General features: G+C 43.7%; 1 protein-coding gene across 3 annotated transcripts in view; it reads left to right on the plus strand.

Moving 5' to 3' along the window:
- The first annotated feature begins 2,808 nt into the window (after nucleotides 1–2,808).
- The window catches only part of CPEB4 (cytoplasmic polyadenylation element binding protein 4), a 124,058-nt gene continuing 100,244 nt past the window's right edge, over nucleotides 2,809–26,622 (plus strand). For 2 of the 3 annotated variants that reach the window (XM_077472850.1, XM_077472852.1), the window contains exons 1-2: nucleotides 2,809–3,172; nucleotides 3,375–5,012. In XM_077472850.1, coding sequence (XP_077328976.1) covers nucleotides 3,897–5,012 — 1,116 coding nt within the window. In that variant the 5' untranslated portion in view covers nucleotides 2,809–3,172; nucleotides 3,375–3,896. Of the gene's footprint in view, nucleotides 3,173–3,370; nucleotides 5,013–26,622 lie in introns of all 3 variants that reach the window. The other variant, XM_077472851.1, reaches the window with a different exon arrangement.

Raw genomic sequence — 26,622 nt, forward strand, 5'->3', positions numbered from 1 at the left:
ACTGTTCCTTTCATTTTTATTTATTTTTTAGCATTTTTATTGTTATGTTATGCTTTTTTTTAACTGTGGCGGTGAAATCAACTCCTACTGCGCTGGAGTCACGGCTTTATGTATCGTGGGAGCAAACACTGTTGCTGTCAAGATAAATAAATCTGCCCTGCAGCTGAATGGCGTACCTGAAAACAAAAAAAAATGGTTAACAATAAAACACAGTAAACAGTAAGTATAAAAAAATTGCATACCTGAAAAGCAAACATGATAAAACATAATAACAATACAACATTGCAGAATAGAATACAGTAAAAAAATAAGTTTTTTTTTTTACACTTTTTTTTGTAACTGTATCGGTTGTAACTGTTGTAACGGTTCCAGCGGTTTGGGTCTCTCAAAAGGCGATGGCATCTTGGGAAACCCTGTGAAAGTTTGCATAGTCTGTACAATGCTGTACCCTATGCTAAAACTCAACTAGTATATGGTAGCGTTCAAAACATTCACCAATGCAAAGACCAGGATTGTCAGCACAGGAGGGACAAAAATAGCGGGTGTCATGCCTATAGCCACGCTTTCTGCAGACACATCTTTGGGGAGCTTGTTGGGTAGGGGTACTCGGGAGGACATAAGGAAAATGCCTCTCATGCAGCTGGCTTACTGCATTTGGTTGAGGAAGGTGAGGTGGAGCACTATCTGGAAACAGAAGGGCTCTGACGATCTCTTCCTGGAATTTAAGGAAGGATCCAGTCCGTCCTGAAGCTCTGTATAGCACATGAACGTTCAGCAAAGCCAATTGAAATAAACAGACACTTTTTTGTACCAGCATCTGGACTTATGGGCAACTAGGTACGGTGCCAACAACTGGTCGTTGAGGTCCACCCCTCCCATATTTTGGTTATATTCATGTACACAGAGGGGTTTCACCACAACACCAGTCCCCGTAGTAATTTGGACTGTCGTGTCTGCATGAAGTTTTTTGATCACAAAAAACGCCAAACGCTCATAAACGCTGTTAAACGTGGCTCACCAGCGTTCTTTATTTAGGTTTTTGATCCATTAAAAAAAAATGCTAAAAAGGAAAAACGCTATTGCAAAAATGTTAAACAACGTTGAAAGACTCACTGCAAAGCTACTAGCGTTATTATAACGTTATCTTAATGCCCAGTGTGCATGGAGCCTTAAATCGCATTCAGAAGCCGTTTTTCTGATCACATAAAAACGCCAAATGCTCATAAATGCTGTTAAATGCTCAAAAATGTGGTTTACCAGCGTTTTTTAATGTTTTTTGAAATACTCACTGAAAAGCTACTGGCTTTAGTTATTATAACGTTATATTAACGCCCAGTGTGCACGGAGCCCTTAAATCTCCTTCAGAAGCTGCTTTTCTGATCACAAAAAACGCCAAACGCTCATAAACGCTGTTAAACGCGGCTCACCAGCGTTTTTTTAATGTTTTTGATCCATTAAATAAAAATGCTAAAAAGGAAAAACACTATTGCAAAAACATTAAACAACGTTGAAAGACTCACTGAAAAGCTACTGGCGTTATTATAACGTTATATTAACGCCCAGTGTGCCTGGAGCCTTAAATCGCATTCAGGAGCTGTTTTTCTGACCACAAAAAAGCCAAACACTCAAAAACGTGGCTCATCAGCATTTTTTTATGTTTTTGATCCATTGATAAAGTTAAAAAAAAAATGCTAAAAAGGAAAAACGCTATTGCAAAAACGTTAAACAACGTTGAATGACTCACTGCAAAGCTACTGCCGTTATTATAACGTTATATTAACGCTCAGTGTGCATGGAGCCTTAAATCACGTTCAGAAGTAGTTTTTCTGACTACAAAAAACCGCCAAACACTCATAAACGCTGTTGAATGTCAAAAACGTGGCTCACCAGCTTTTTTAAATGTTTTTGATCTATTGAAAAAAAAAAAAAAACACTAAAAAAGGAAAAACGCTATTGCAAAAACGTTAACGTTGAAAGACTTACTGCAAAGCTACTGGCGTTATTATAATGTTATATTAACACCCAGTGTGCCTGGAGCCTTAAATTGCGTTCAGAAGTCGTTTTTCTGACTACAAAAAAAATGGCAAATGCTCATAAACACTGGTAAATGCTCAAAAACGTGTCTCGCCAGCGTTTTTTAATGTTTTTGATCCATTAAAAAAAAAAATTCTAAAAAGGAAAAACGCTATTGCAAAAACGGTAACGTTGAAAGACTCACAAAAACTGCTGTTATTATAACGTTATTTTAACGTCCAGTATGCACGACACCTAAAAAACGTCGAAGGACTCACTGCAAAGCTACTGGCGTTCTTATAACATTATTAACATGCCCAGTGTGCATGGAGCCTACAAGCAAAGCAGCAGAAACCATATATCGGAAGCATCGCGTATCCTGAACTGTGTAACTTTATTAGCCAGAAACATCCTTGCTACCAGCACAATCTCGCCCAAGGATGCCGCTGAGCTGTGATGCTGCAAGTGCAATGTGTCCACGTACCGCCCCGCCTGTCACCACCAGACACCACCCAAGCCTCTGGCTGACCTCATTAGACACGCACTGTGAACATCCCCTTTTTTTCAGCAGTGACCTGAGCAGGAGGGGCTAGAGCCTCCTGACCTTCATGGGAGGAGCCACCCCCCCTTCACGTTCTACCTTCAAAGGCGTTCCCCGCTCATCTCCGCTTCCTCCTCGTTCGCATGACCTTCTTAGGCGTGCCTTTAGCGAAGCTCACCGCCCACCTCGCCCCGCCGTTGGCTGCGCTCGCCAGAAGGGGATGTACCTTGTGTGGAACCGGAAGCGCCTCTCACTCCAGCTGGTTGTCATTTCTCTGTGTGCTCGGTCCTGACTAGAAGGACGGGGAGGAGCAGCGGAGACGGACACAGACCCAAGAAAGACATATACACAGAGGGATCGCCCTCTCCCCCTCCCCCGCTCCCGGAGACCGACACATAGACCCTTCTCCCCTCCCCATCCTGTCACCGAATTTGTTGTCCTCAGCACCCTGACACACGGCTAGTCGGCACAGCTCATCCCTGACACACACTGGGGCTGGAATGACACTGTGAGGGGGGAGCTGCTGCTGCACCAGGGACACTGACGTTCTTCTAATCCACTGAGGCAGCACCTACACACCACAAACAGCTGCTGTCACTGCAAGGCTGGCTTCATGAGGTAATTACTGCCTGCCCTGTTTTCTCTCTCATCTTCTGATGGCCACCATGTTCTAGATTATTGTGTATGTCTGTGTCTGTGTGTGTGTATATATACAATTGTGTTGTGATTTCACGTACAGAGGAAAAAAAATGAGATCTTATATATTCTCTCTTTTTTTTTTTTCCCCCTTTCCTTCTCTAATGGATGATGGGCAAGCCAGGGTGTCGAGAGGAAAACGAGGTATAGCCAGCCGCAGCAACCAACGCCAGATCTCACCGAGCCCCCGTCTCTTCTGCCGTGTTACCTTATAGCGGTGTGCAAGAGGGGGGAAAAAAAAATTAAAATAAAAATAAATCAAGAGTCTCCTCTTCCATGACAGGAAAAAAAATCCCCATTGATCTGTGAGCTGCACTTCATGGATTGAAGCCGGAGGGTGGTGAGGCACAAGGCAGCCCAGGCACAACCCAGTTTCTAGAAACCAAAGATATTTTGGTCTATTCCACCCTGCCCTTTTCTGAAAGGAGCCACGTTAGTCTGTGGCAAATGTCTGAAAAGGATTATTGTTAGAACAGGCAGATTTGGTCTTTTTTTATTTTTTTTTATTACCGTTATTCAATTTCGGGGACAGTCAGATCCGGAGACGCTCAAACGTTAAGCACAATTTGGCCCCCAGGAGGAAAGAAGGAAAAAAAAGAATCTAAATTAATTTTTGCGTTTTTTTTTTTTTTTTTATTTGTTATAAATGGGGGATTACGGGTTCGGAGTGCTGGTGCAAAACAACACTGGGAATAAATCGGCTTTTCCGGTCAGGTTTCATCCACATCTGCAGCCTCCTCACCACCATCAGAATGCTACCCCGAGCCCTGCCGCCTTTATAAATAACACAGTTGCCAACGGCAGTAATGCTGGGTCAGCTTGGCTCTTTCCAGCTGCGGCCGCTCATAACATTCAGGATGAGATTCTGGGCTCGGAGAAAAACAAATCGCAACAACAGGAACAGCAGGAGTCTTTAGAAAAACAGCAGCTTTCCCCCAGCCAAAGCCAGGAAGGAGGAATTTTAGCCGACCCCGAGAAGGTGAAATCGGAGGAAAATCAAGGCGACGGCTCATCTGAAAACGGCAAGGAGAAAATCCGAATTGAGTCTCCTGTATTGACAGGGTTTGATTACCAAGAAGCATCGGGCCTTGGGTCTTCCAATCAGACCCTGACGTCCTCTGCGTCCCCTCTCACTGGTTTCAGCAACTGGTCAGCTGCTATTGCCCCATCTTCTAACACTATTATTAATGAAGATGCAAGTTTCTTTCACCAGGGAGGGGTCACTGCTGCTTCAGCAAATAATGGTGCTTTGCTGTTCCAAAATTTCCCTCACCACGTGAGCCCTAGTTTTGGGGGGAGCTTTTCTCCACAGATTGGACCCATGTCCCAACACCACCCCCATCACCCCCATTTTCAGCATCACCACAACCAACATCAACAGCAAAGGAGGTCTCCTGCAAGTCCACATCCACCCCCATTCCCCCATAGAAATGCTGCTTTTAACCAACTGCCCCATTTGGCCAATAATCTCAATAAGCCTCCCTCTCCATGGAGCAGCTACCAAAGCCCATCACCTACGCCCTCTTCTTCATGGAGCCCAGGTGGTAGTGGATATGGAGGTTGGAGTGGATCCCAAGGTAGGGACCACCGTAGAGGACTCAATGGAGGAATAACACCTTTGAATTCCATCTCGCCTCTGAAGAAGAATTTCGGGAATAATCACATACAGTTGCAGAAGTACGCCAGGCCCAATTCTGCCTTTGCACAAAAATCTTGGATGGAAGAAAGTTTGAACAGAGCCGACAACATATTCCCATTTGCTGTGAGTATATACCTATATGAGTATATATCTATATAAGCCTTGTGCTTGTGTGCTTCTTGAACTGTGCAAAATCAAATTCTAAAGAGTAGAAGGAAAATGAGATGGGTATTTTTTTTATAACCTTTCACTCGTTATGCTTATTGCATCAACCAATGCTGTGTATGCAGCTAGCACAAAATGCTGCATTATTAGCATTGGTTAGGAGTGTATTGTGCAAATATTTGCTTTATTAAAGTAACCTTTTTGGGAAGAGGATTATTACAGAATGAATAATTGGCCTCAGTCACAAGCAGGCTTAATGCTGGGTGGACAGGAAATCGTGAGTAAGGATGAGCTTAGGCGTGTTCGCATACCCCACATGCAGAGCCCGCCAGGAAGTCAGCGCTGCGCTAATCACAGGCAGTGAGACATTGCCCCGATGCGCAGCTGCAGAGATCGGGCAATGTCTCACTGCCTGTGATTGGCGCAACGTTGCGCCGACTTCCTGGCGGGCTCTGCACGTGGAGTATGCGAACATGCCGGAGCTCATCCCTAATCACGAGCCTGTACATCCATTCCAGGAGCCGGCAGGAGATTTGGCCAGCCTTGGCTTGAATTGTAAGGCCAGCCATAGATGGAGAAAATTTCTTTCCTGCAACCACGGGTTGTAGAAAATAAATTTTGCTCGCTTCCCCCCCCCCCCCCCCCCATATCAACACAATCAGTTTTGACAGGGGAATCCCTCCCTCTGAACCACTGTGTTCTCCCAGTGGAGGAGGCTGTTCCCACGGGGAGAACACATGATTATTGCGAGCGGCTATAATGGCTGCTGGTGATAACCGCATGTAAAATCCGGTAGGGTGATTGTACCCACGTTTGATCAACTTGGGTACATTTAGCCTGCCCGTACATGGTTTGAATCTTGGTTGGTTCAGCAGGAGATTTGAATTGAATGGCCAGCAAAGGTTCACGTTTCCACAGAAAATGAAAAGGTGAATTTAACACCTTGCACCCTCCTGGCTCCCAGTGCACTTATCTCTGTGAGTAATTAGCTGTCATCACCCACAGAGCCGGTGCATTGGTCAGGGGATTTGAAATCCCGTTCCTCTTACCCTTAGGATCACTGGGGATGGATCAGAGCGATTCTGATTGGTTAAAGTGATCATGTGCCAGCACGTGAGCAATCAGAATCTGTCCCAGAAGCCCCAAGGAATGACTGGGAGGAAGATTGAGGGTTTTGAATCCCCTGGACTGAACCATCGGCCGTGTGGGTGTCATGTCGCATTTGGCTATCCATCGCGTTTTGCTACCCGATGGAGTGCGCATGCGTAACGCAGAAACATGGGAGGTGACCGCTAATCATCAATGGAGGTAGGTGCAGTGGAGAGGGTGTTCACCTTTTTGTGTTGTGTGGGGTGTTTTTATTTTTATTTTATTTTTTATTAAAGAATACCTGAAATTATAGTTTAAATCCCTTAGTCCACCTCCCCTTTCTCTCCAGCATCCTGATAAAATTATATATTTCATACCAGGCCTCAGATACAGAAATATTAGAGGTTAAGTACTGTATCCAGCTGCTGGCAGCCTTTCCATCTTGCAGGTGCCCTATCCCCCATAGCTTGCACTCAAGATGGCTGATATTCTGTGGGCTGAATCTGGCATACACACACACACACAGTCTAGAATATGAGAGCTACATGGAATATAGGTTGCCATAAGGTGGAAAAGCTGCTCTGCAGATAAAACCTCTATATGCTTGCATCTGCAGCTCTGTATATAAATGACCGCTTTTATCATGGGGATGAAGCGGGGGAAGGGTGAGCTAGGAAATGTGAAATCTCAATCACCAGATAATCCATAGAGCAATCAATATACAGTAACCTGTAGTATCCATAAAGAAGCCTTTTTTTTCTTGTTCTTTTCTGGTATCTTTTCTATTGAAAGATAAAATGATTGCTTGCCACGTGTAGTTACGTTTTATAGATGGTCTCTTTTTTTTTTTTTTCTCATGCACCTGCAGAGAAAGCCCATCATATACTCTCCCATCTTTTAATCAGCTTATGTGTGGGTCTCTAGTGATTTTTAAAGCAGAGAGAGAAGCGCCTGAAGGACAGAATGAACGATGCAATTGTTCAGACACCGCTTCTGTGAATGTATGTGGATTTTGAATGATTGCTACTGTTGGCCTCTGACTGGTCAGCACCTGCCAAGATGGTCCATATCTGTCAGATCAGACTGCCTTGTCTATGAGTGATAGGGTGTAGGATGGCAAATTCTGCAATCCTATAGGTATATCGTCCTCCTTTTTAGGATAAATGAACTGATTATACCTGTGGAAAATGGTGATGAAGGCCATGTCACTTGTCAGCCACTTGTGTTATATTTACTTTGCAGGAATGCATGACTTCACAATAGGCTCTCACTGTGCTGTTTGGGTTGGCCTCCTGTTTCTCGGCTCTTGTTAACATGAATGGTTGCGTAATGCTTGACCTTGAAATATTGCAGCAGAGCTACAACACTTGCCCATTGCTCAGCATTTGTGCTGTTATACGATGGGCTTGTGCATTGCAGATATCACATCAGCTCTTGGCAATGACCCATACCTTGGTATATGTAAGGGGGAAACAAAAGTTGACAAATCATTTTTAATTTATTCACAATATAAAATTATTTTATTCTTTCATTCCATTATGATAAAGATATTATTATTATTTATTTATTTTTGTTAGGCACAGAATTAATTTAATGAAGCCCACTTATGATCTGGTCGGTGCTATTTATGCTGTGAATAATATTACACTACTGCTCGTTCAGTTATAAAGATGACTAATCAAAACATTTACCAGTGCTTGACTCTTAATAAATGTGGTGTGTGGTTTATTTTTTTATATTGCATAGTAGGTAATATGTACAGGCCATCCTAAATGCAGTTAAGAATTTTTTTATTTTGCATCTATTTTATCTAGAACGGTGTTCATTGCCTTACTGAAAGGGGGGAAGCACTACGTCGGTAGAAATTTAGGAGAATGGTGTTTGGATAACATGCAATATAGGTAGCACCTAGAAGTGATGCATCCTTATAGCGGAACCAAACTTCATATGAGCACCACAAAGCAGAAATTCTATTTCATTTAGTGTTTATTATTCAAAGCATACTCCCCATTCCATCTCTGTCTCCATGCTTTATTTGGTTGAGGGATCGCTTAGAAAAACGCCTCCTAGCATTTCTGGCTTTGGCCATCTTCTATAAAGGCAGATGGTTCATGTAGCATTTATGATCCTGAAATCCATCTGCCCCTAGCTTAGACATACAGGCAGAAGGATGTGCTTTGCTGGGAAAAAAACCCTCCTCCTCTCGTAAAGACTCCTGGAATGTATGATATAATTTGCCTAGGCCAGAAACCAGTAAGTAACTGAAGAAATGTAAAAAAAAAAGGGGAAAAAAAGCTTTAAACCAGTAAATTTTATATACTTTCCTAGCAATTTACTAATGCTAGCAGCATGAGGATTAAAATAGTCAGTGTTGATTGAGGGAGTGAAGATCCACTTTAAGCTTTTGAAGTTTTGACATGCCAGCTGTTATATTGGGCCCCAGGATGCCTGTAGTGGAATAACCAGCTTAGTTTGTTGTTTTTATAACCCATTTTACATTGTAAATGGGTAGACAGGAACCTGCACAATTCCCTAAAACCTGGGTCCTTGTAGCAGTGCATGACAGGCACTGCCTAGAGCTGTACTCCTGTACTGTATGGGATATAATGAAGGATTGATCTTTGTGCGCTACCATAGAGGTAAATTTAGAAAGCTCTGCTATAGTGTGCAAGTCACACTAGTCTATAAAGTTGCCAAGCAGGTGAGTCATATTCTATCTTCTAGTTTGCAATTGGTACTATATCCTTATGATGAAACCCATTCAGCATTGCTGCTATGAAGGGTGTGTTTGTTTTTGTGTGTGTGTGGTTTTTATGGCTTAGTTTTGACCATAATGCAGTTATCCACTTTAACATGTTCATCTTGTGAACCCATCTTAAAGTGTACTCATACCGCTGCACGTGTTCTCAACTTTCATTTGCACCCTCACCATTTTATTGAGCTGCCAGGAGCAAGGACAAGGAGCCCTTTTTTTTAAAAAAGTGATATTAAAGTCTCGCTTATTTAAAAAAAAATAATAATAATTTTAGCGGCGTTTTACAGCGCCGGATTTGCACCGCATTTCGGCCGCTAGTGGGGCGCTTTTACCCCCGCTAGCGGCCGCGAAAGGGTTAAAACCGCCGGCAATAGCAATGCCGGCGGTATTACAGCGCTGCCCCATTGATTTCAATGGGGAGCAGCGGTGGAGGAGCGGTAAACACACCGCTCCATCACCACTCCAAAGAAGCTGCTGGCAGGACTTTTTTCTGATGTCCTGCCAGCGCACCGCTGTAGTGTGAAAGCCCTCACTACACACAATGGTGCAGCTTCTTTAGGCCGGATTGCAGGCTCTATTTCTAACGCTATAGCGCCTGCAAAACGCCCTGGTGTGAAAGGGGTGTAAGATAACATACCTTCTGCCTTTTAGAATCACTTTAAGCTTTGGGTTGCTCCAATCAGAGATTACACAGGGCTAGGGACTATTCACAGCGCTTGACCAGTCATCAAGCAACAGTGCTGTTGCCTGAAGTCTGCCATATGCTCCCCCATACCTGGAAGCACCTGTGTTTTCTTTTCCTAATGGCTAAATGCAGCAGTGGAAAAGCAAAGAAAAAGTGAATATGTGCTGTTGGTTCTAGGGGATTAAAGGAAACCTTTGCTGTGTGTCAGCAACACACGTTTGGTATATACATGTTTTTAAAAATAAAGTACATTTTTTATGATTCTACAGACAACGGGGGGGGGGGTGTGCACGCTCTTCTGGTTACCTAGCAGGCGTGCTCCCAAGCCCAGCATTCGGCATCCATAGACGCCGAATGTAGGACTCAGGCCTTGCACCCGCGTCATTGGATTTGATTGACAGCAGCAGGAGCCAGTTGCAATCAATCTATCCAATCAAGAGCCGAGACAATGGGCAGAGGGGAAGAGCGCATCTCCGGTGGGGGAATATAGGACTATAGGAGTAAAACGGGGGGGCTAGGGAGCCGGTCAATGGCAGAATTTTTTTCACCTTAATGCAAGAGCTGCATTAAGGTAAAAAAACACGAGGGTTTTCAACCCCTTTAATGCATTCTATACATTAAGATAAAAAGCCTATGTTCTGCACTCCCATACTTGAGCCCAATCTCAACCCAACGCTGTGCCTGAGAGCAGTGTTTTTCTGCTCTTTCTCTCTCACTCCTTATTGGACATGGTGTTATTTGCTCCTGTGAGGCTAGAGCAGGGCCGAGCCATGCTATGTGCGTCAATGGATACAGAGCCTGGCTCATGATCAAGCCTGCACAAGTGCCTTCATAGCAACCCGCTTCCTATGGGGGCAATCGGAAGGGGGGGTGCAGCCAGGGGCACCAACAAGGGACCCCAGAAGAGGAGGATTGGGGCTGCTCTGTGTATAACCATTGCACAGAGCAGGTAAGTATGCCATGTGTGCCATTTATGGAAAACTCTATTCCAATCACTTTAAAATTGATATGTCTTTAACCGCCTCCCACCCGCGCTATAGCTGAATGACAGCTGCAGCACGGGCCTTAATTGCCGGGAGGGCTTCAGAAGACGTCCTCCCATTCATGAGCTGCCTGCATGCCCCCCAGGGGACACGCACAGTGCACTCTGTGGTCACCGAGTCATTGAGACTCGGCCGATTTACAGATTGGAGTAAGGGGCTAATCCCGACACCCCCCCCCCCCCTTACCACGTGATCAACTGTCAGCCAATGACAGCTGATCACGTGATGTAAATAGAAGATTGGTAATCTGCTTTTTTTTTTTTTCTTCACACTGACAGTGTGGGGGGGGGGGGGGGGAGTAGATCACCGGATTCTGACAGAGGGACATCGGTCCTGAGCACGGAAAGGCAGTGCCACCTATCAGTGCCCATCAGTGCAGCTTCATCAATGAAGGAGAATAATTACCTGTTATCAAAATTTTATAAAAAACCCAGCAGTGATTAAATGCCACCAAAAGGGAGCTCTATTTGTGTGAAAAAAAAAAGATACACATTTCATTTGGGTACAGTGTTGTATGACCGTACAATTGTCATACAAAGTGTGAGAGCGCTGAAAGCTGAAAATTGGCCGGGGCAGGAATAGGGTTTAAGTGCCCAGTAAGCAAGTGGTTAATCCCCGACCCAACCCATAAAAGTATAGAAGGCTACTGCATATATTGTCATATACAGTGTAAGGTTACTTGAGCATATGTTCCGATTAATTTTTTTTAATTAGCCTGAGTGTTCATGATTTAGTGACCCAGTATGTGAAAGTGAACGCTCATTGTGCTTCTAATTAATGCATATATGTACAGCTTCTGTTCTAGCTGTAACAGGATTCTTGGCAAGGAAGATGTCCTCGTCCTGTCCTTTGCTTTTTCCTGCAGCACTGATGACAGAGCATATTACGATAGACTGCAGAATTAGTCCAAAGACTTCTGCCTGTACAGTGTCCAGATTTAGGTAGCACTCCTAACATTGCTGTAACCTTGTTAACGGAACAAATGGTCCTCGCCCTTTAAGCTGACCATACACCGCTTGAATTTCAGACGATTCCTGCTGAATTGGCCAAAATTTGAGTCATTGTTGGCATCACCGGGCTTAAAGGTTGACTGAAAATTCAAAGGAGCGGGTTGGAAAATTGTCAGCTGAACAGTGATTGCATCCTAGCCAATGTAGTCACTGATCAGGTATTCAGCAGGTGCTGCAGATGCCCCAAAGCAAAAGGCAACAGGGCTAATTCCTCCAATCACACAGCTTAGTGTGGATGGAGAACTTTAAATGTGAATAGCTAGCCTTCCTGGCCCGCTTCTTGTTCTATTTACAACACTTTTTTTTTATACGTTTTTAAAGGTATTTTATACTTTCAGTAAAAAGATGGATAGGCTTCCACTTGTGTATTTAAGTGGAATGCCTGCTCAGCTTTTCCAACCCTGTGTCAATCGGCTCTCCTTGGAAGCTGCTGTTACAAATATTTTCAAAGGGACAGGTTTAAGGATTTGGTAGAGAGTCATAAGTGTCCTGGGAGGATGCCATCCCAATGAGTAGGCTCCGGTGGGCAGAGTGAAATGGGTTGGGTGAGGGTCCAGGCTGGGACTGCCATTCACGATCAGACAGCAGGCTTTGACTTTGTGTGGTTCCTGGGACACCTATCGCTCTCTACTGTTGCTTGAAGCGTAGACGACCTCTCTTCCTGGCCAGTGGTGGGCACAGGACTTCATTCCCATACAGCCCGAGCGGCACTCATACACATCTAGGTTTAAAGATTTTCCATCCTGATCCTGGCTCACTACCTAATGAGTCACTAAGCCAAAAAAGATGTAATCTCTATCTCTCAATCCGCTTCCAGTTTTTTTATTTTATTTTTTTGCCAAAGCTGATGGGGTACCATGCACAGCTGCACCTACTTTAGTAAATCGACCCCTTTTGTTTGCATTAATATTCCAGATCTGTAACTCCCGTCATAGTGCAACCAGAATTAGGGTAATGCACCATGAGCTTGTACCCTTAAAAACAAGTTGGCTTTGGTTCCCATAGTTCACTCCTTCACTATTGCTTTTAGTAAGTTTCTGTGGCTAAACTTAGTGGTATTAAAGAGTTTTTAAAATAACAAACATGATATACTTGGCACAGACCAGTTCCGTTCCTCTTCTTTTCAGGTCCCCTGCCAGCGCCTCCCCCTGGTGCAGTGCCCCCAGAGAAAGCCTCTTGCCCTGGGGGCTTTGCTGTGTGCTTGCTACTGAGCCGCTGCTCTGTCAAGACACATAGAGCTGTGGCTTGGCTCTGACACCCCCCCCCCCCCCCCCGTGTCTCCTCATTTGCTCAGTGGCTGTCGTTGACTCCTGCTGCTGTCTCGTCCGTGAATATCACTGAATCGGATGGTGCTCCAGTAAGAATTTGGGGGGGGGGGGGGCTTTCAAACCACTTTTAAAGCTAATCTCTAGCTTTAATGAGGGTTTAGGTTGTTCGTTTGGACCAAGCTGGTTGACATGAACTGTTAACTTCCCTGCTAGATGTACCCACTGTGTGCGCTGTATATAGCCTCAGCTACATGGTATATACAGTGCTGTGTTCCAGCAGCGGGACACGAGCTTCTCGTCTTTTCTTCTTTCTGAGTCACAAATTGTGACATCTGCCTGCCTCTGTTCCCGCCTTTTGTTCCGAAAATGAGGCAGGAAATTCCCACCCACTGCCGGAACACAGCACTTTATACTGTATGTAGCTCAGAATACATACAGCTTATATACAATCCAAAGTCATGCAGGTAGGTTAATTGGCTTCTGTCAAAAATTGGCCCTAGTTTATGAATGGGGACCTTGGATTGTGGGCTCCTTGAGGGTAGGGACAGAAATGAGTGTGTACAGGGATAGGGACAATTGTAGGCACTCACTCAGGTTGAACTGGATGGACTGGTGTCTTTATTCAACCTAACAAACTATGAAACTATAGTGCACACATCTAGTAGTAAAGGTAATAGTTTTGTTTAGACCAGATTGGTCCAAACAAATGATGTAAACGTCTGTTGGAGATCAGCTTTAGGTTGGACCGAGATGGGTGGGACTGCCTTTATGGTCTCCCACAGGGTATCTATTTACTTGAATCAAGACTAGGGATGCACAAATACTTTTTATTTTCTTTTATTTTAACCTACGAGTACTGTTACTTTTGGTCCAGTACTCGCTGATGCCGAATACCAATACCTTTTGCGATTTTAGCTCATACAAAATGAATGGGCTCAAATAGAACTGCAAAGAATTGCATGCAATTTTAACATGAATGTGGTGCAATTCCTTTCCAAATTGAATGCAGTCTCCTGTACGGCGCCTGTGTAAACCCAGGTTGAAGTCACTATGACAAGCCTGGGTTCACATAGGAGTGGTGGGGGAACCGCATGCGACAGGAATTACACCGCATTCCTGTTCACATCACATGCAGTGCGATTCGAGCACATTCATTTTGTATGAGCTCAAAACGCACCGCAACTGGTTTCAGGTATCATGCGAGTACCTGTGCAAATGCTTGGTATCTGCAACCCTGGCTCCATGCACACTGAAGCTCAAAAAAGCTATTTCTGGACGCCAGATTGCTGGCAGAAAACGCTGGTTGAAAAACCTTCTTTTAACAGCGTTTTATACTAGCGTTTATGAGCGTTTATGAGCGTTTTACAGCGTTAGCGTTAATGGGCGTTTTTTTATAAAAATACACAGAGGACACTCCAAAAATCCCACAATGCATTGAAAAATAGAATGCCGAACACTAATGAACGAGCGTTTATGAGCGTTTACAAGCGTTTGTCGTTTTTTGGCGCTGAAAAACGGCACTTTGAACGCGAATTTCTGGCGTTCAGAAAAAAGCCCATAAACTCCACTGCTCATTAAAGCTGAAAAACGTCCATGTGTGCATGGACACATAGGCTAACATAGAGTGGAGTTTATGGGCTTTTACAAAAAACGCCCAAACTCCAATAAACTGCAGTTTATCAGCTTCAGTGTGCATGGAGCCTAATCGTGACTGATCTCAGATGCGAGTCTAGCCTGACCCCGCTCTGTGAATAAATGGAAGAAAAGCATTTCAGTTTGCTGCATTACCAGTTCATGTTTACATCTTTAGTACCATGCTTTCTGTATTTCTATACCTGCCTATTATGACCTCAATTAATACTTAACTGCAATGAGTTTGTAACGGACTCGGCATCTGATGACAACGGCTTTAGTGTAGCATAGTTTCTATTGTAATGGCCTATTCTGCATTCAGCTAAGGTGATTGCTATTTGTGTCAGTGTGGTAGTAGTAATTGTGTGTTGTAGGTTGCCATGGAAACAGTCAGAAGATCTGATGCAGTGTGGGGGTGACCCTGTCAGGAGCTGGAACTGCCCTATTTCTCCTTATAGATTTCCAGCTTTTCTTAGTAATGGGCATCTAGTGCTAGTTGCTATGTTGGTGAGAGATCAGTGCTGTTCCATAGATATATTGGTTTTGTTCTAGGACCTGCCCTCATATACAATTCCCCAGGGTGGATTTGTTTTTAATCCATTCGATTTTAAATCCGTAGTAAAAAGGCTTGATTTAAATCGACTCCATTTAAATCCTAATTTTTAAAGAGCAACTGTCATTGTTCTGCTGCGAATCCTCCTCTGACTCGCTGTTGACTTTCAGACAGTCCCATTCACTTTAATGGGACGGCTGGTGATGTAAGTGACACAAGGTGAGGGACATGGTGGCAGCAAGCGAGTAGATGCCCCTGAATAGGGGCTGCCATGATGGATCTGAAATGGCAGGTGCTCTTTAAACGTAAAGACTTACTCTTGTTGGTAGAATCTAATATTTGCAAATAAAATGAATGTTTCCTATTTAGAACAATAAGCTGTCAGGTTAGTAAATTTTCCCAAACTGGGTCTCTTTCACGGCCTGCTGCCTATTTGCGCCTCAAGGGAGGAATAAAGCACTTCAAGCTATGTGCAGAAAGATCACAAGGTTTATAAGCTGGGGCTTAGGTTTTGCTTCCATTTTTACTGCTTGCCTTTCCTCCTCTCACTCAGAGCCTGGTACGGATGCACTTCTCTTCAAACAATCATACAGTTTGTAGTGTACATAGATATGCAAAACTGTAGGATGAAGGAATGTTCCTGAACTTTGTTTTCTCACGGTTACTGTGAAATCGTGTAAATGCCTCAATGCAGTGCATGTTCTCAGCTTGCAGAGCTTTGGATTCATTGAATGAGTTTACCAAAAGTGTAAAAATTGCAGAATATACATCCTTATGCTACATAACTAGGCTCCATTTCATGCTGAATACATTAATAATTTAGTTTATCTTAAACAGAACTATTTTTACTCCAAAAGCATTTTATTAAAATGAATTTGATAAAAATAAAAAATCTGATTAGAATCAAAACAAAAAAAGTGTGTGTGTGTGTTTCTCAAATAAAGCTCTTCTCTGTACTGAAAAATAAGTGCCGTAGAGAGGATCTACCTCCAATAAAAAAAAAAAAAAAAAAACTCACAATGCCATTAATCTTGTAAAGTTTAGCCATATTGGATAACAGTTTTCGTTTTGAAAAGCGCATGACCATCACAATGTTTGACTGCGCTTAATGCAAGTTTTACTTTAAATTGTCTAAAAATGTTTTACCAAATATAATGCAGAACATAAATGTGTAGTTTCTCATGGCATCCACAGTGGAGTTGATAAACAGGAGGGGGCTGATCCTGGCTGAAGGAATGCTTACTGTAACACAGCCTTTGATGTCCCACATTCAGCCTGAACAGTGTGAATCTGATTAGTGCTGCAACCTTTTAAATTGCAAATGTCAGCAGGTCACGTGGCCAGAGAGGATCCAGGAAACACAGCACATCTCTCTGCTGCTTTGTTGAGGTCAGATCAGGATGTGTCCCCCCCCCCCCCCCCCCCCCCCCCGAATGGTTTCTGTACTTATGTATGCTAACTTCAAAAATGTCTCTTCTCACTGCAGCTTAGAGGCCAGACACCTCCCTGTTGCTCTTCCTGATGCTTCACTTTCTAACATTGCACCAACATCATTGGATTCAAACTGAGCACATTGGAATCTGATTTGGATTTCACAGTTGGAATCCTAAGACAAACATATTGGGCACAGCAGGTGGAAAGCTGACCAAAGGGCTCAATAAAAACCTATGGATACAACCAATTGTGGGAGCACTTTTAGTAATAATTTTTATTATTTAGGATTTATATAGCGCCAACAGTTCATGCAGCACTTTACAACTTGAGGGTAGACAATAAAAATGCAATACATTTTAATACAGCAGGAATTGGAGGGCCCTGCTTGTTAGAGCTTACAAGCAGTAGTAACTGAGGGATAAGCTGATGGAGAAAATAAATGTACAGTTGTTGGGTGGGGGCCAGATGGGCTTCTCTGAAGAGATCTGTTTTCAGGGATCATCTGAAAGTGGACCAAGTAGGTGATAGTAGGACTGATTGGGGTAGAGCATTCCAGAGGATGGGAGAGGCTCGGAAGAAGTCCTGGAGGATCATGGGACGAGGCGACGGGAGCTAGAGAGCAGGATGGAAAAACGGAGAGAACAATTTGGTTGGTATTTTGTGACTAGGTTACAGATGTAGTTGGGGGCCAGATTGTGGATGGCTTTGTAAATTACTGTTGGTATCTTGAATTTGATTTGTTGGTTGAGTGGCAGCCAATGGAGGGATTGACAGAGGGGTAGCAGATGCCAAGCTGTTAGGTGAATGAGCCTGGCAGCAGCGTTCATGACGGACTAAAGGGGGTATAGCATATTTAGAGGTAAGCCAATGAGGAGTGAGTTGCGATAATTGGGCCGGGAGATGACCAGGGAGTGGATTGGAAGCTTTGCGGTGACATTGGTTAGGAAGGGACATATTTTGGAGATGTTGCAGAGGTTGAGGTGGCAAGCTTTGGATAGTGATTGGATGTGGGGCTGAAGGGATATTTCAGAGTCCAGGATTACACCTAGGACCTTGCTATGAGGGGGGGAAGAGGGGCAGGTTGATAGTTGAGCCATATAGGAAAATATTAAAATGTTTTCTAATCAAAGTAATTTGCTAAGACTTCACTGAAAAATAAAAATATATTTCCGGATGAATTAGCAGCGATGCCTTGTTTTGGTTAGTTAATTGGAGACTGTGGGGTTGGTAATATGATGGCTGCCATTGCTGACTTAGTTTTAAAAATGCCGTCTTCAGGGTTGTAAGCTGGATCCTGAGTTCACTTCCTAAAGTGGTAGGCAAGCCAGAACCTAGCTAAGCTTAAAGAGTTTGTTACCCCAACATTTCATATTCCTGATCTGTGCCGGTTGTAACATGTGCTTGTATGAGAAAGTATCTTGTTCTCTTTTGTATTGCTTCCTTTGTGTGCAAACCCTGGTGTTCCTGTTGGTCTCTCTGCTTTCCTATCAAAAACGGACCACACTTCAGTTCTCCAGCTGTCGTGGGAACTCGGTTTACTCTTCTCTAATGATCAGACATGTCTTGACAAGACCCTGCTGCACAGCCATTCACTGGGAAGCTCCTTGTACTGCAGCTTCTCCTCCCCTAGCTCTTATGCAGCTGAGAACAGAGGGAATGTGATCACTTATAGGGAAAAAAAAATATATAAATATCTATCCAAAAATGTTTTTCCTTTCATTTCTATTTTAAACTGAATGGGTTGTTTTTACAAGGTGATCATCTACAATCACTTTAAAGCTTCCCATTCTAAGCTAATTCTATCCACCCTGTTCTGAAGTTGATATGATCTGGTCCGGTCAAATGTTCACTTCCCAGCACTGGCTTTGCATCTGCTGCCACTGAAGCCGATGCTTGAGAGATCATGTGACCGGACCAGAGCGACTTTAGAATAGTTAAGAATACACCTCTTTCCTTTTACAGGGTAGATAGAATAGGGGTTGGAGTAGATTTGAGCTTAGTTTAGTTTTGACTTGCCTTTAATTTTTGGGATAAAATGCACATTTAATGTAGATGGAAGGTCACCACCTCACTAGCACCACAAATGATACGCATAACTTTGCTTGATCATACTACAAGGTTGTTTTATTACCAATCGACATAAAAAGTACCTTGAGTTTTTATTTGCAGTCAGATGGACACTAATACTTGGTCTGTGCCCTCCTCTGATCAGTGGTGGGCAGAGGATTTCCCCTGGTACTGACCTCAGGACTGGAACCCTGAGTGAAGGGAGAAGGGGAGGAGCTGTAAAGACTGAGCAGTGCCGGTATTCTGTCCAGAATCGGCGACCCGTCAGAATAGGTAACAGAAGTGACATTCCGTCAGTTGACTACTTACCGTGCATGTGTAACAGGTTTGCTAATCTGACAGAACACCTGCAGTCAAAAGGCAGAAGCGGACATTTTACTACATCCAGCTAAATCTTGAAGCTTGAATTTCAGTCATTTTAGCAATAAACTGAGCGGATATATTGACATCAGTGATGCTGTTTTTAATGTTACATTTTGAAAGAAGCTGGATGGCAGAAGTAGGAAGGTGGCGGGGGGGCCATCTTGGTACATCCCACACTGGTCAGCACTACACTTTAACGCTTTGAAATTGTAACATTAAAAAAAAAAGCATGTGAGGACTGAATATACTATGCCTATTCATATTCGGTCATTTTATTGGTAAAATGACTGAAATTCAAGACGTAGCTGGGTGTAGTAAGATGTCCGCTAGCATCTTATGACTGCAGGTGTTCTGTTGGATTAGTAAACCTGCGCAGTAAGTATTCAGCTAAAGAAACTTCACTTCCGTTACCTAATCTGATGGGTGTGGAAGATGGGTGCTTTCTTCAGCACGCATGCTGAAGAGGGCTATTGGCAGCCTGGTGATTTTTGCGTGCTTTGGCACTGCTGCCAGATTAAGACAATGCTGGGAGGGATCAGCCAATTGCAGTGTGTCTGAATAGCGTTGTCGGACCAGGACAGGAAATCTGTTCAAACTGGGGGGACCAGCAGGATCACCAGGTAAATTCTTCACAATAAAGCTTTCAACAATGAGCAATACTGTATGTTTACACCATGGAGGGAAACTGCAATTCCCATTTATGCCTGTGGGAGTAACTTGCAATGCCTCACAGGACCTGTATTTCTACAACAACTGTAGGGCTGCAGTTGCCCACCCTGGGTGTACACACATTCCGGGACGTTTGCTAAGGACAGATTAGTGTTTGTCTGGAGAACCATTTTAAAACAAGTTTTCCCTTTCCATAGGTGGTACTGCTTTGTTTTGCATCTTCTCCAGATTTAAAAGAAGTATGGTGTGTTTTTTGATTCATACTTACCTAGGTGGATGCTGCATCTGTTTCTTGGCACCTCTACACTGAGAACTGAGCGATTGAACGCCGCTGATTGGTTCCCACAGCTCCGTGAGCAGAGATCTTCAGGCTGTCAGTCAGTGACCCTCTGCTCTGCCCTCTCCTCGCTCATTGGAGCGCTGAGCTGTGGAGGGGCGGCCGGTTCAGGCTCACTGAGAGGCTGAGACAGGTGTCAGTCCAGGCATCTGGCAGATCCAGACTTCCACTGTCGGGATGACTCTGTGCCAGGACTGACTTCTGTGACATCAGCAGAGAGACTTCAGACTGCTCTCCGCTGAAAACGGGTCACAGGAGTGCAAAACTAATTGTACTCTTGTAATCCATAGAAGTACAGCCAAATCAGCTCAGGCTGTACTTCTCCTTTTTTAAGATGGAGCTGAACCACCAACTGGGTGACCTTTTCGGTTTTTAGTATTCACACAAGAAATATTTGTTTTGGAAATGTCATAGCTTTTCAGAAGCCCCTAAAGGAAAACCTGCAATTTCCAATTTGCAGGTTTCACACTAGTTCTTGGAAGGTTGAGATGAATCCGATACGTTTTCGCTGCAAGAGATAGACCTGCGCCAGGCCTAGTATGAGGCCTGTGAGTTGGAACGGCTGCATCGGGTGATTTGGGAAAAGGACAAGTTTGTGCAGTTGTCTGCAGCTTGTGCTCACATAAAGAAGTGATTTGTCAGCACATCTAGTATCTGGGTGTGCTGCCTATTATATGTGCTGTACAATTAGGAATGTTATGAAATAATGTCTGTATAAATTTGGGTTCTCTTTACCAAATGAAAAAAATATCAAAACCAACAAGTTAACAAATATTAAAGAGACCCTGTACATGGCTCTATCTGAATAACCAACTACTTGTATTGTGTATGCTAATTTAATGCTGTATATCACATTTGTTCACTTTTATTTTTTCACACTGGGGCAGTGCGGTCCTTGACGGTAAAGCACCACTAGTTTTAGCAGGTAATGTCATACTTGCCTGCTGCGTGAAATGGTTTTGCACAGAGCAGCCTCGATCTTCCTTTTCTTGGGTCCCCGGCTGGCACTCTTGGCTCCTGCTCTTCCTGGTGAGCCACCATAGAAAGCCGCTTCCTATTGTGGTATACCTGTGGGCTCAGTCCGGAGCTATGTTGTCTGCTTTTATTGACAGCGGGATTTGGCTCTGCTCCCCTCATCGAGGGATTTGATTGATGGCCTCTCTGGTCTGTGAGGAGGGAGAGAGACACTGCTCTTGGGTGCAACACTGGATCAGGATTGGGCAAGTTACCTTTTTTTAATACAGCAAATGCATTTAATGTAAACAAACTTTTTACAGGCACTGTAATACAGTATTAGACCGCCTTCTGGCTACCACATATTGTATCAGTGACTCAGCAGTGTTCCTGATGTGTACGGGTATTGTATATGTCCATTTGCAGTACAGCTGTTAAAAATGGATGGGTGAATGCTTACAGATTCTGCATTCATGTTCCTCCCAAAGGCATGATCACCAGGTATTAAGGAAGCAATGCATAGAGAACAAGATGCATGTTAATACAAGTACACGGTATCAGGAATACGAAATGTTGGGGGTAACATACATTTTAACCCTCTGCAAACACTTTAATCAGTTTACTGTGAATAGGAGAGCTACCCTGTGTGTTCATCTGCTGTTTTTCGCTCATATATTTAGGAGTTTGGAAACCTTGTACAATACAATATTGGTGGTTGTACCTCTCAATTGTATTCCGATAGTAAACTCCACCTGATGTTTGTTACCTTCATCAACCAAATGGAGAGGAGAGGAACTGGGCACATTGAATTTCAATTTTGAGGAGTGTTCAGGCTTTCCAATAGAATACATTTTAGGCCCCTTTCACACTGGGGTGCTTTGCAGGCTCTACAGCGCTAAAAATAGCACCTGCAAAGCGCCCTGAAACAGCTGCTGTTGTCACACTGGAGCTGTGTGCTGGCAGGATGCCAAAAAGTCCTGCTAGCATCATCTTTGGAGTGGTGTATAGCAGGGGTTGACAAATTTGCTTGGAATCTAGGAGCCAGCTAAAAAAGTTAGGAGCCAGGTCCATGACGGCGATCTGGACCTGTCCCTGGCCTGACATGGAGACGAGTGAGGGGAAGATAGCCCCCAGCCCCCCACCTGTCTCCAAGTCATTGCCCATAGCTCTTAGAGGGACATTTTTAAATTGCATTTTAGTGTAAATATGAGATGTGAGGTCTCTCTGACCCCAGATCTCATATATAAAAGAGGACCTGTCATGCTTTTTTCTATTACAAGGGATTTTTACATTCCTTGTAATAGGAATAAGTGACACACATGAGACGGGATACCCCCAGCTATGCTGCCCCAGGCGCAAGGTTGCTGATTCTAGTCGCCAATGCGACCTGGCGACCGGGTTTTGTCGAGCACTGGTGTATAGTATACAACGCTCCTGAACCGCTCCTGCCCATTGAAATCAATGGGGCAGCGCTGCTATACCACCGGCAAAGCACCGCTTTGCGGGCATTTTTAACCCTTTTTCAGCCTCTAGCTGGGGGTTAAAACTGCCCTGCTAGTGGCCGAATACCGCCGCTAAGACGACGATGAAATGTGCTAAAAATAGCGCTGTTTTACTGCCGACGCTGCTCCCGCCCCAGTGTGAAAGGGGCCTTAAAAACAGAATACTGCATTGTGTAAGCAGAGCTGAAGAACTTGGAAACACTATTTAAAGTGTTACTAAACCCAGGACCCTGCATTCACTATATCTGGTCTCCCATAACGCACAGTACACAGAACATGGAAATGTCAATATAAACTGCCTTTTCTCATCGGCAGTATATAGCAGTCTTGGGACTTCTATCAGCATCTGGCCGAGCACTAGTTGAAGCTTGTAGGAGGAGTTTTCATTCTACTGACTATCCTATGAGGCTGCATGACTCCTGACCATCTGTCTGGACAGTGCTGATTGGCTTTGTTCTCCAAAGTATCTGTCTTATCAGAAGATGGATTGGGGGCAGTGGAAGGGGTAGGATCAGAGAAGACCAAATCAAACCAGCTTTTTACAATGTGTAGGATTTATCCCCTTGGGTCCCACAATGTGTATACTAAGTTTGCATTACTGCATATACCGACTGATTTTACTGTTGTGGGTTTAATAACACTTTAAGGCCTGGTTCACACTTGTGCAGGTCTGCGAGCTGCGTTTGGCACGGGCACAGCTGCCCATTCATTTGAGCTGCTCTGCCTCCTCTAAAGGTCCGTGCACCTTTTCTGAAAATGCAGCCTGCACAGAAACTGCAAGTGCAGTGCGGTTCTTATTGCAGGGAAACTATGCTGCAGTTTCCAGTGCATGGAGGGGGGGGGGGGTGCTGTTAGGATTAATGTTACCCCTGCGCATCTCCTGAACTGCAATGCATTTTTGTCTGTGGGTAGTTGTGGGTGCGGTCCCTCAGAGGCAACCACCAGTACAAGTGTGAACCTAGCTTTAAATGTAAATTAAATAGCAAGCCAAATAATCTTGAAACCTAAAAGGTAAATAAAAACTTGAATGCAATTGTTCATTTCAGGCATTTATATAACACAACGCTTTACTTGCTAAAATTTCATATCAGTCACAGCCATGAAGAAGCTTGCAAGGTCACCGGCTTACATACACATGCATGCACACGCATAAATTAGGGCCAATTTAGATAGGAGCCAGTTAACCTACCAGCAAGTATTTCAAAGGTGGTGGGAAACTGGAGTACCCAGAAGAAACCCACACAGGAGGATATGCAGACTAAATGCAGATAGTGCCCTGGACTGAATTCCAACCCAGGACCCCAGTGCTGCACGGTAGATGTGTTAAGCTACAATGCAATGAAGTGGAATGCCCTAAAACTGGGTGTAGTAATGTCAAAATTAAATACATAATCAAATTACAATTTTCTTGCTACTTGTGTACTTGATGCATTTGATGGGTCAGAAAAGCTGTGCGTAAGTCCAGTTTGGCTGTGTTGAGTGCAGACTTGGTAGTCATCATAATTTAACTTGAGTTGCATTTTAGCCACATATAAAGATCAGCGATGATATTCTAAATACACCAACGTTGTGCTGTGTGTGTGGTGTGTGTTTTTGAGGTCACAGAGGTGGTTGTGGGAAAACAGGTCCTTGCAAAGATATAAAGCATTTAAGTAGAATTCCAAGCAGCCCCTAACTTCTCTTAAAAATGCCCCCTCTCCCCCTAAGCTCTACTCTGACTAAACTGAAAGGAAAATAATTGTGTACTTATCTATTTTTAGGCTCTGATCCAGTCACGTGATCTTCCCTGTGTCAGCAAGTGCTCAAGAATGGCTAGTATTGCCTGAACAGTGATGTCACTCATAGGCTTACTATGGCCCATCTGTTTAGCGCTCCCTCTTCTCCCCTGCTGCCAGCACTGGCTGACAGAGGGGAGCTGATCACGTGACTGGGCCAGAGAGGCCTGAAAATAGGTAGGTATACAGATCTTTTCTTACATCAGGTAGTCAGAAAAGGTGTTAGGAGAGGGAACAAGTATTTTTAAGTGTAGTTTGAACAGAATTCTACTTTAATGCATGCAATCAGAGGTCTATATGGAGTAGGTCCATGGCTTACATGGGTTTTGATAGTTGGTGACTGGTAACTTTTTGCATGTCCATTGAAGTAAATACATATCCAATTATTATTTTTTATTTTCTTTATTCATTGTTAATAGTATTACAAAAAAACTGCAATGGAAGTAGGGGAGATTTGTGTTGACTGACTTATTTAAAGTAAAAGTCCAGATCACAAAGTATTAAAGCCCAATATAAAAAGCTGACCTTATACTTGAGTCATGTGATCATTCAACTGTCTAGCTGAGGGACAAATAATAAACAGTTTTCTCCATTCGTCCTCTAAAGCACAGATGGCTGAATCTCCTGCTGAAGCTATTCTATTTTGACAGCCAACTCTGCTGGCTGTCAAAATATCCGGAAAAGGGATGTTGGGCAGGAGACGGCTAACAAGGCCACCCACTGGGCAAATTTTGTCTGGTTTCTCAGGCCAGATGAAAGCGAAACTAAAGTCAGAAATACTTCTACATTAACGATCGGATGCCTGCGAGGTCCCTCACTAGCACTGGCACAGTCTTTGGCCATCTTGATTAGCAGGCGCAAATGATTACAAAAAAATGTGTTTCTTCTGAATTAACAAGTCTGCCTGCTCACTGATGCAATAAAGGTCTTAAATGGAATATATTCTTGGTTTTTTATTTTATGCCTAACCTTTGGTTGAGGTTTACTTTAGAGCCCAATTCCAGCTTGGGTCAAAATAAAAAGTTGGATCCACTGGCATTGGTTAAAAATGGGGGGGAGAGAGAGAAACACTTCTGCTGCTATACTTATCAGGTTTCCAGTCCTGTCACCTGCATTGAAGAGGCGAAAGAGGTGTGACCTCATTGGTGTCCCTATCGACACCCGAAAAAGGTAAGTATAGACCACTTTTTTTTTTTTTTAATGGGTGCTCTGCTGGAGGGCGGGGGGAGGGAGTGGGGCACATGTGCCAACAAGAGTTTAAATCTCAGTCACATGGGACCAAACAGAACCAGATGGCAGTTATTGGTTTGATCTTTTAAAGGTGTTTTTCACTGACTGCTTGATCCAGGTCTGTACATTTAGGATTAAAGCAAGGACAAGGATAGCAACCCAGGAGCTTGCATTTTTAAAAACAAGTCTGCAATGTAAGGTTCCTTGTTTCTATCCTGATAAATTCCCTAAAGGACTAAAATACACAAACCATTTCTTTTTTTAAATGGGCTTGTAAACACTGATTTGTAGCAGGTCACAGGTCCTCACAGGAGTCAATGGCAATTCACATCATGTGAGAAGGGAGCAAGGGTTGGGGACAAGCTGTGCTGTCTCTCGATGGATTCACATACAGTATCTCACAAAAGTGAGTGCACCCCTCACATTTTTGTAAATTATTTTATTATAACTTTTCATGTGACACTGAACACTGAAGAAATGACACTTTGCTACAATATAAAGTAGTGAGTGTACAGCTTGTATAACTGTAAGTTTGCTGCCCCCTCAAAATAACGCAACATACAGCCATTAATGTATAAACCGCTGGCAACAAAAGTGAGTACACCAATAAGTGAAAATGCCCAAATTGGGCCCAATTAGCCATTTTCCCTCCCCGGTGTCATGCGACTCATTAGTTTATAAGATCTCGGGTGTAACTGGGCAGCAGGTGTGTTTAAATTTGGTGTTCTAGCTCTCACTCTTACTGGAATTTCAACATGACACCTTGTGTCAAAGAATTCTCTGAAGATCTGAAAAATATAATTGTTGCTCTACATCTTGGCTATAAGATAACCAAAACAATTCAACTGAGCTGCAGTACGGTGGCCAAGACCATACAGAGGTTTAACAGAGATTCCACTCAGAACAGGCCTCGCCATGGTCTACCAAAGAAGTTGAGTGCACTTGCTCAGTGTCCTATCCAGAGGTTGTCTTTGGGAAATAGATGTTTGAGTGCTGCCAGCATTGCTGCAGAGGTTGAAGGAGTGGGGGGTCAGCCTGTCAGTGCTCAGACCATACACTGCATCAAATTGGTCTGCATGGCTGTCATCCTAAAGTTGATTCACAAGAGAGCCTGCAAACACTTTTCTGAATACAAGCAGACTAAGGACATGGATTACTGGAACCTGTGGTCTGAGACCAAGATAAACTCTTTCGCTTCAGAT

Source organism: Lithobates pipiens, unplaced genomic scaffold, assembly GCF_037356315.1.
Source record: "Lithobates pipiens isolate NorthernLeopardFrog02 unplaced genomic scaffold, aLitPip1_a1.2 Scaffold_8, whole genome shotgun sequence".
Lineage (NCBI taxonomy): Eukaryota > Metazoa > Chordata > Amphibia > Anura > Ranidae > Lithobates > Lithobates pipiens.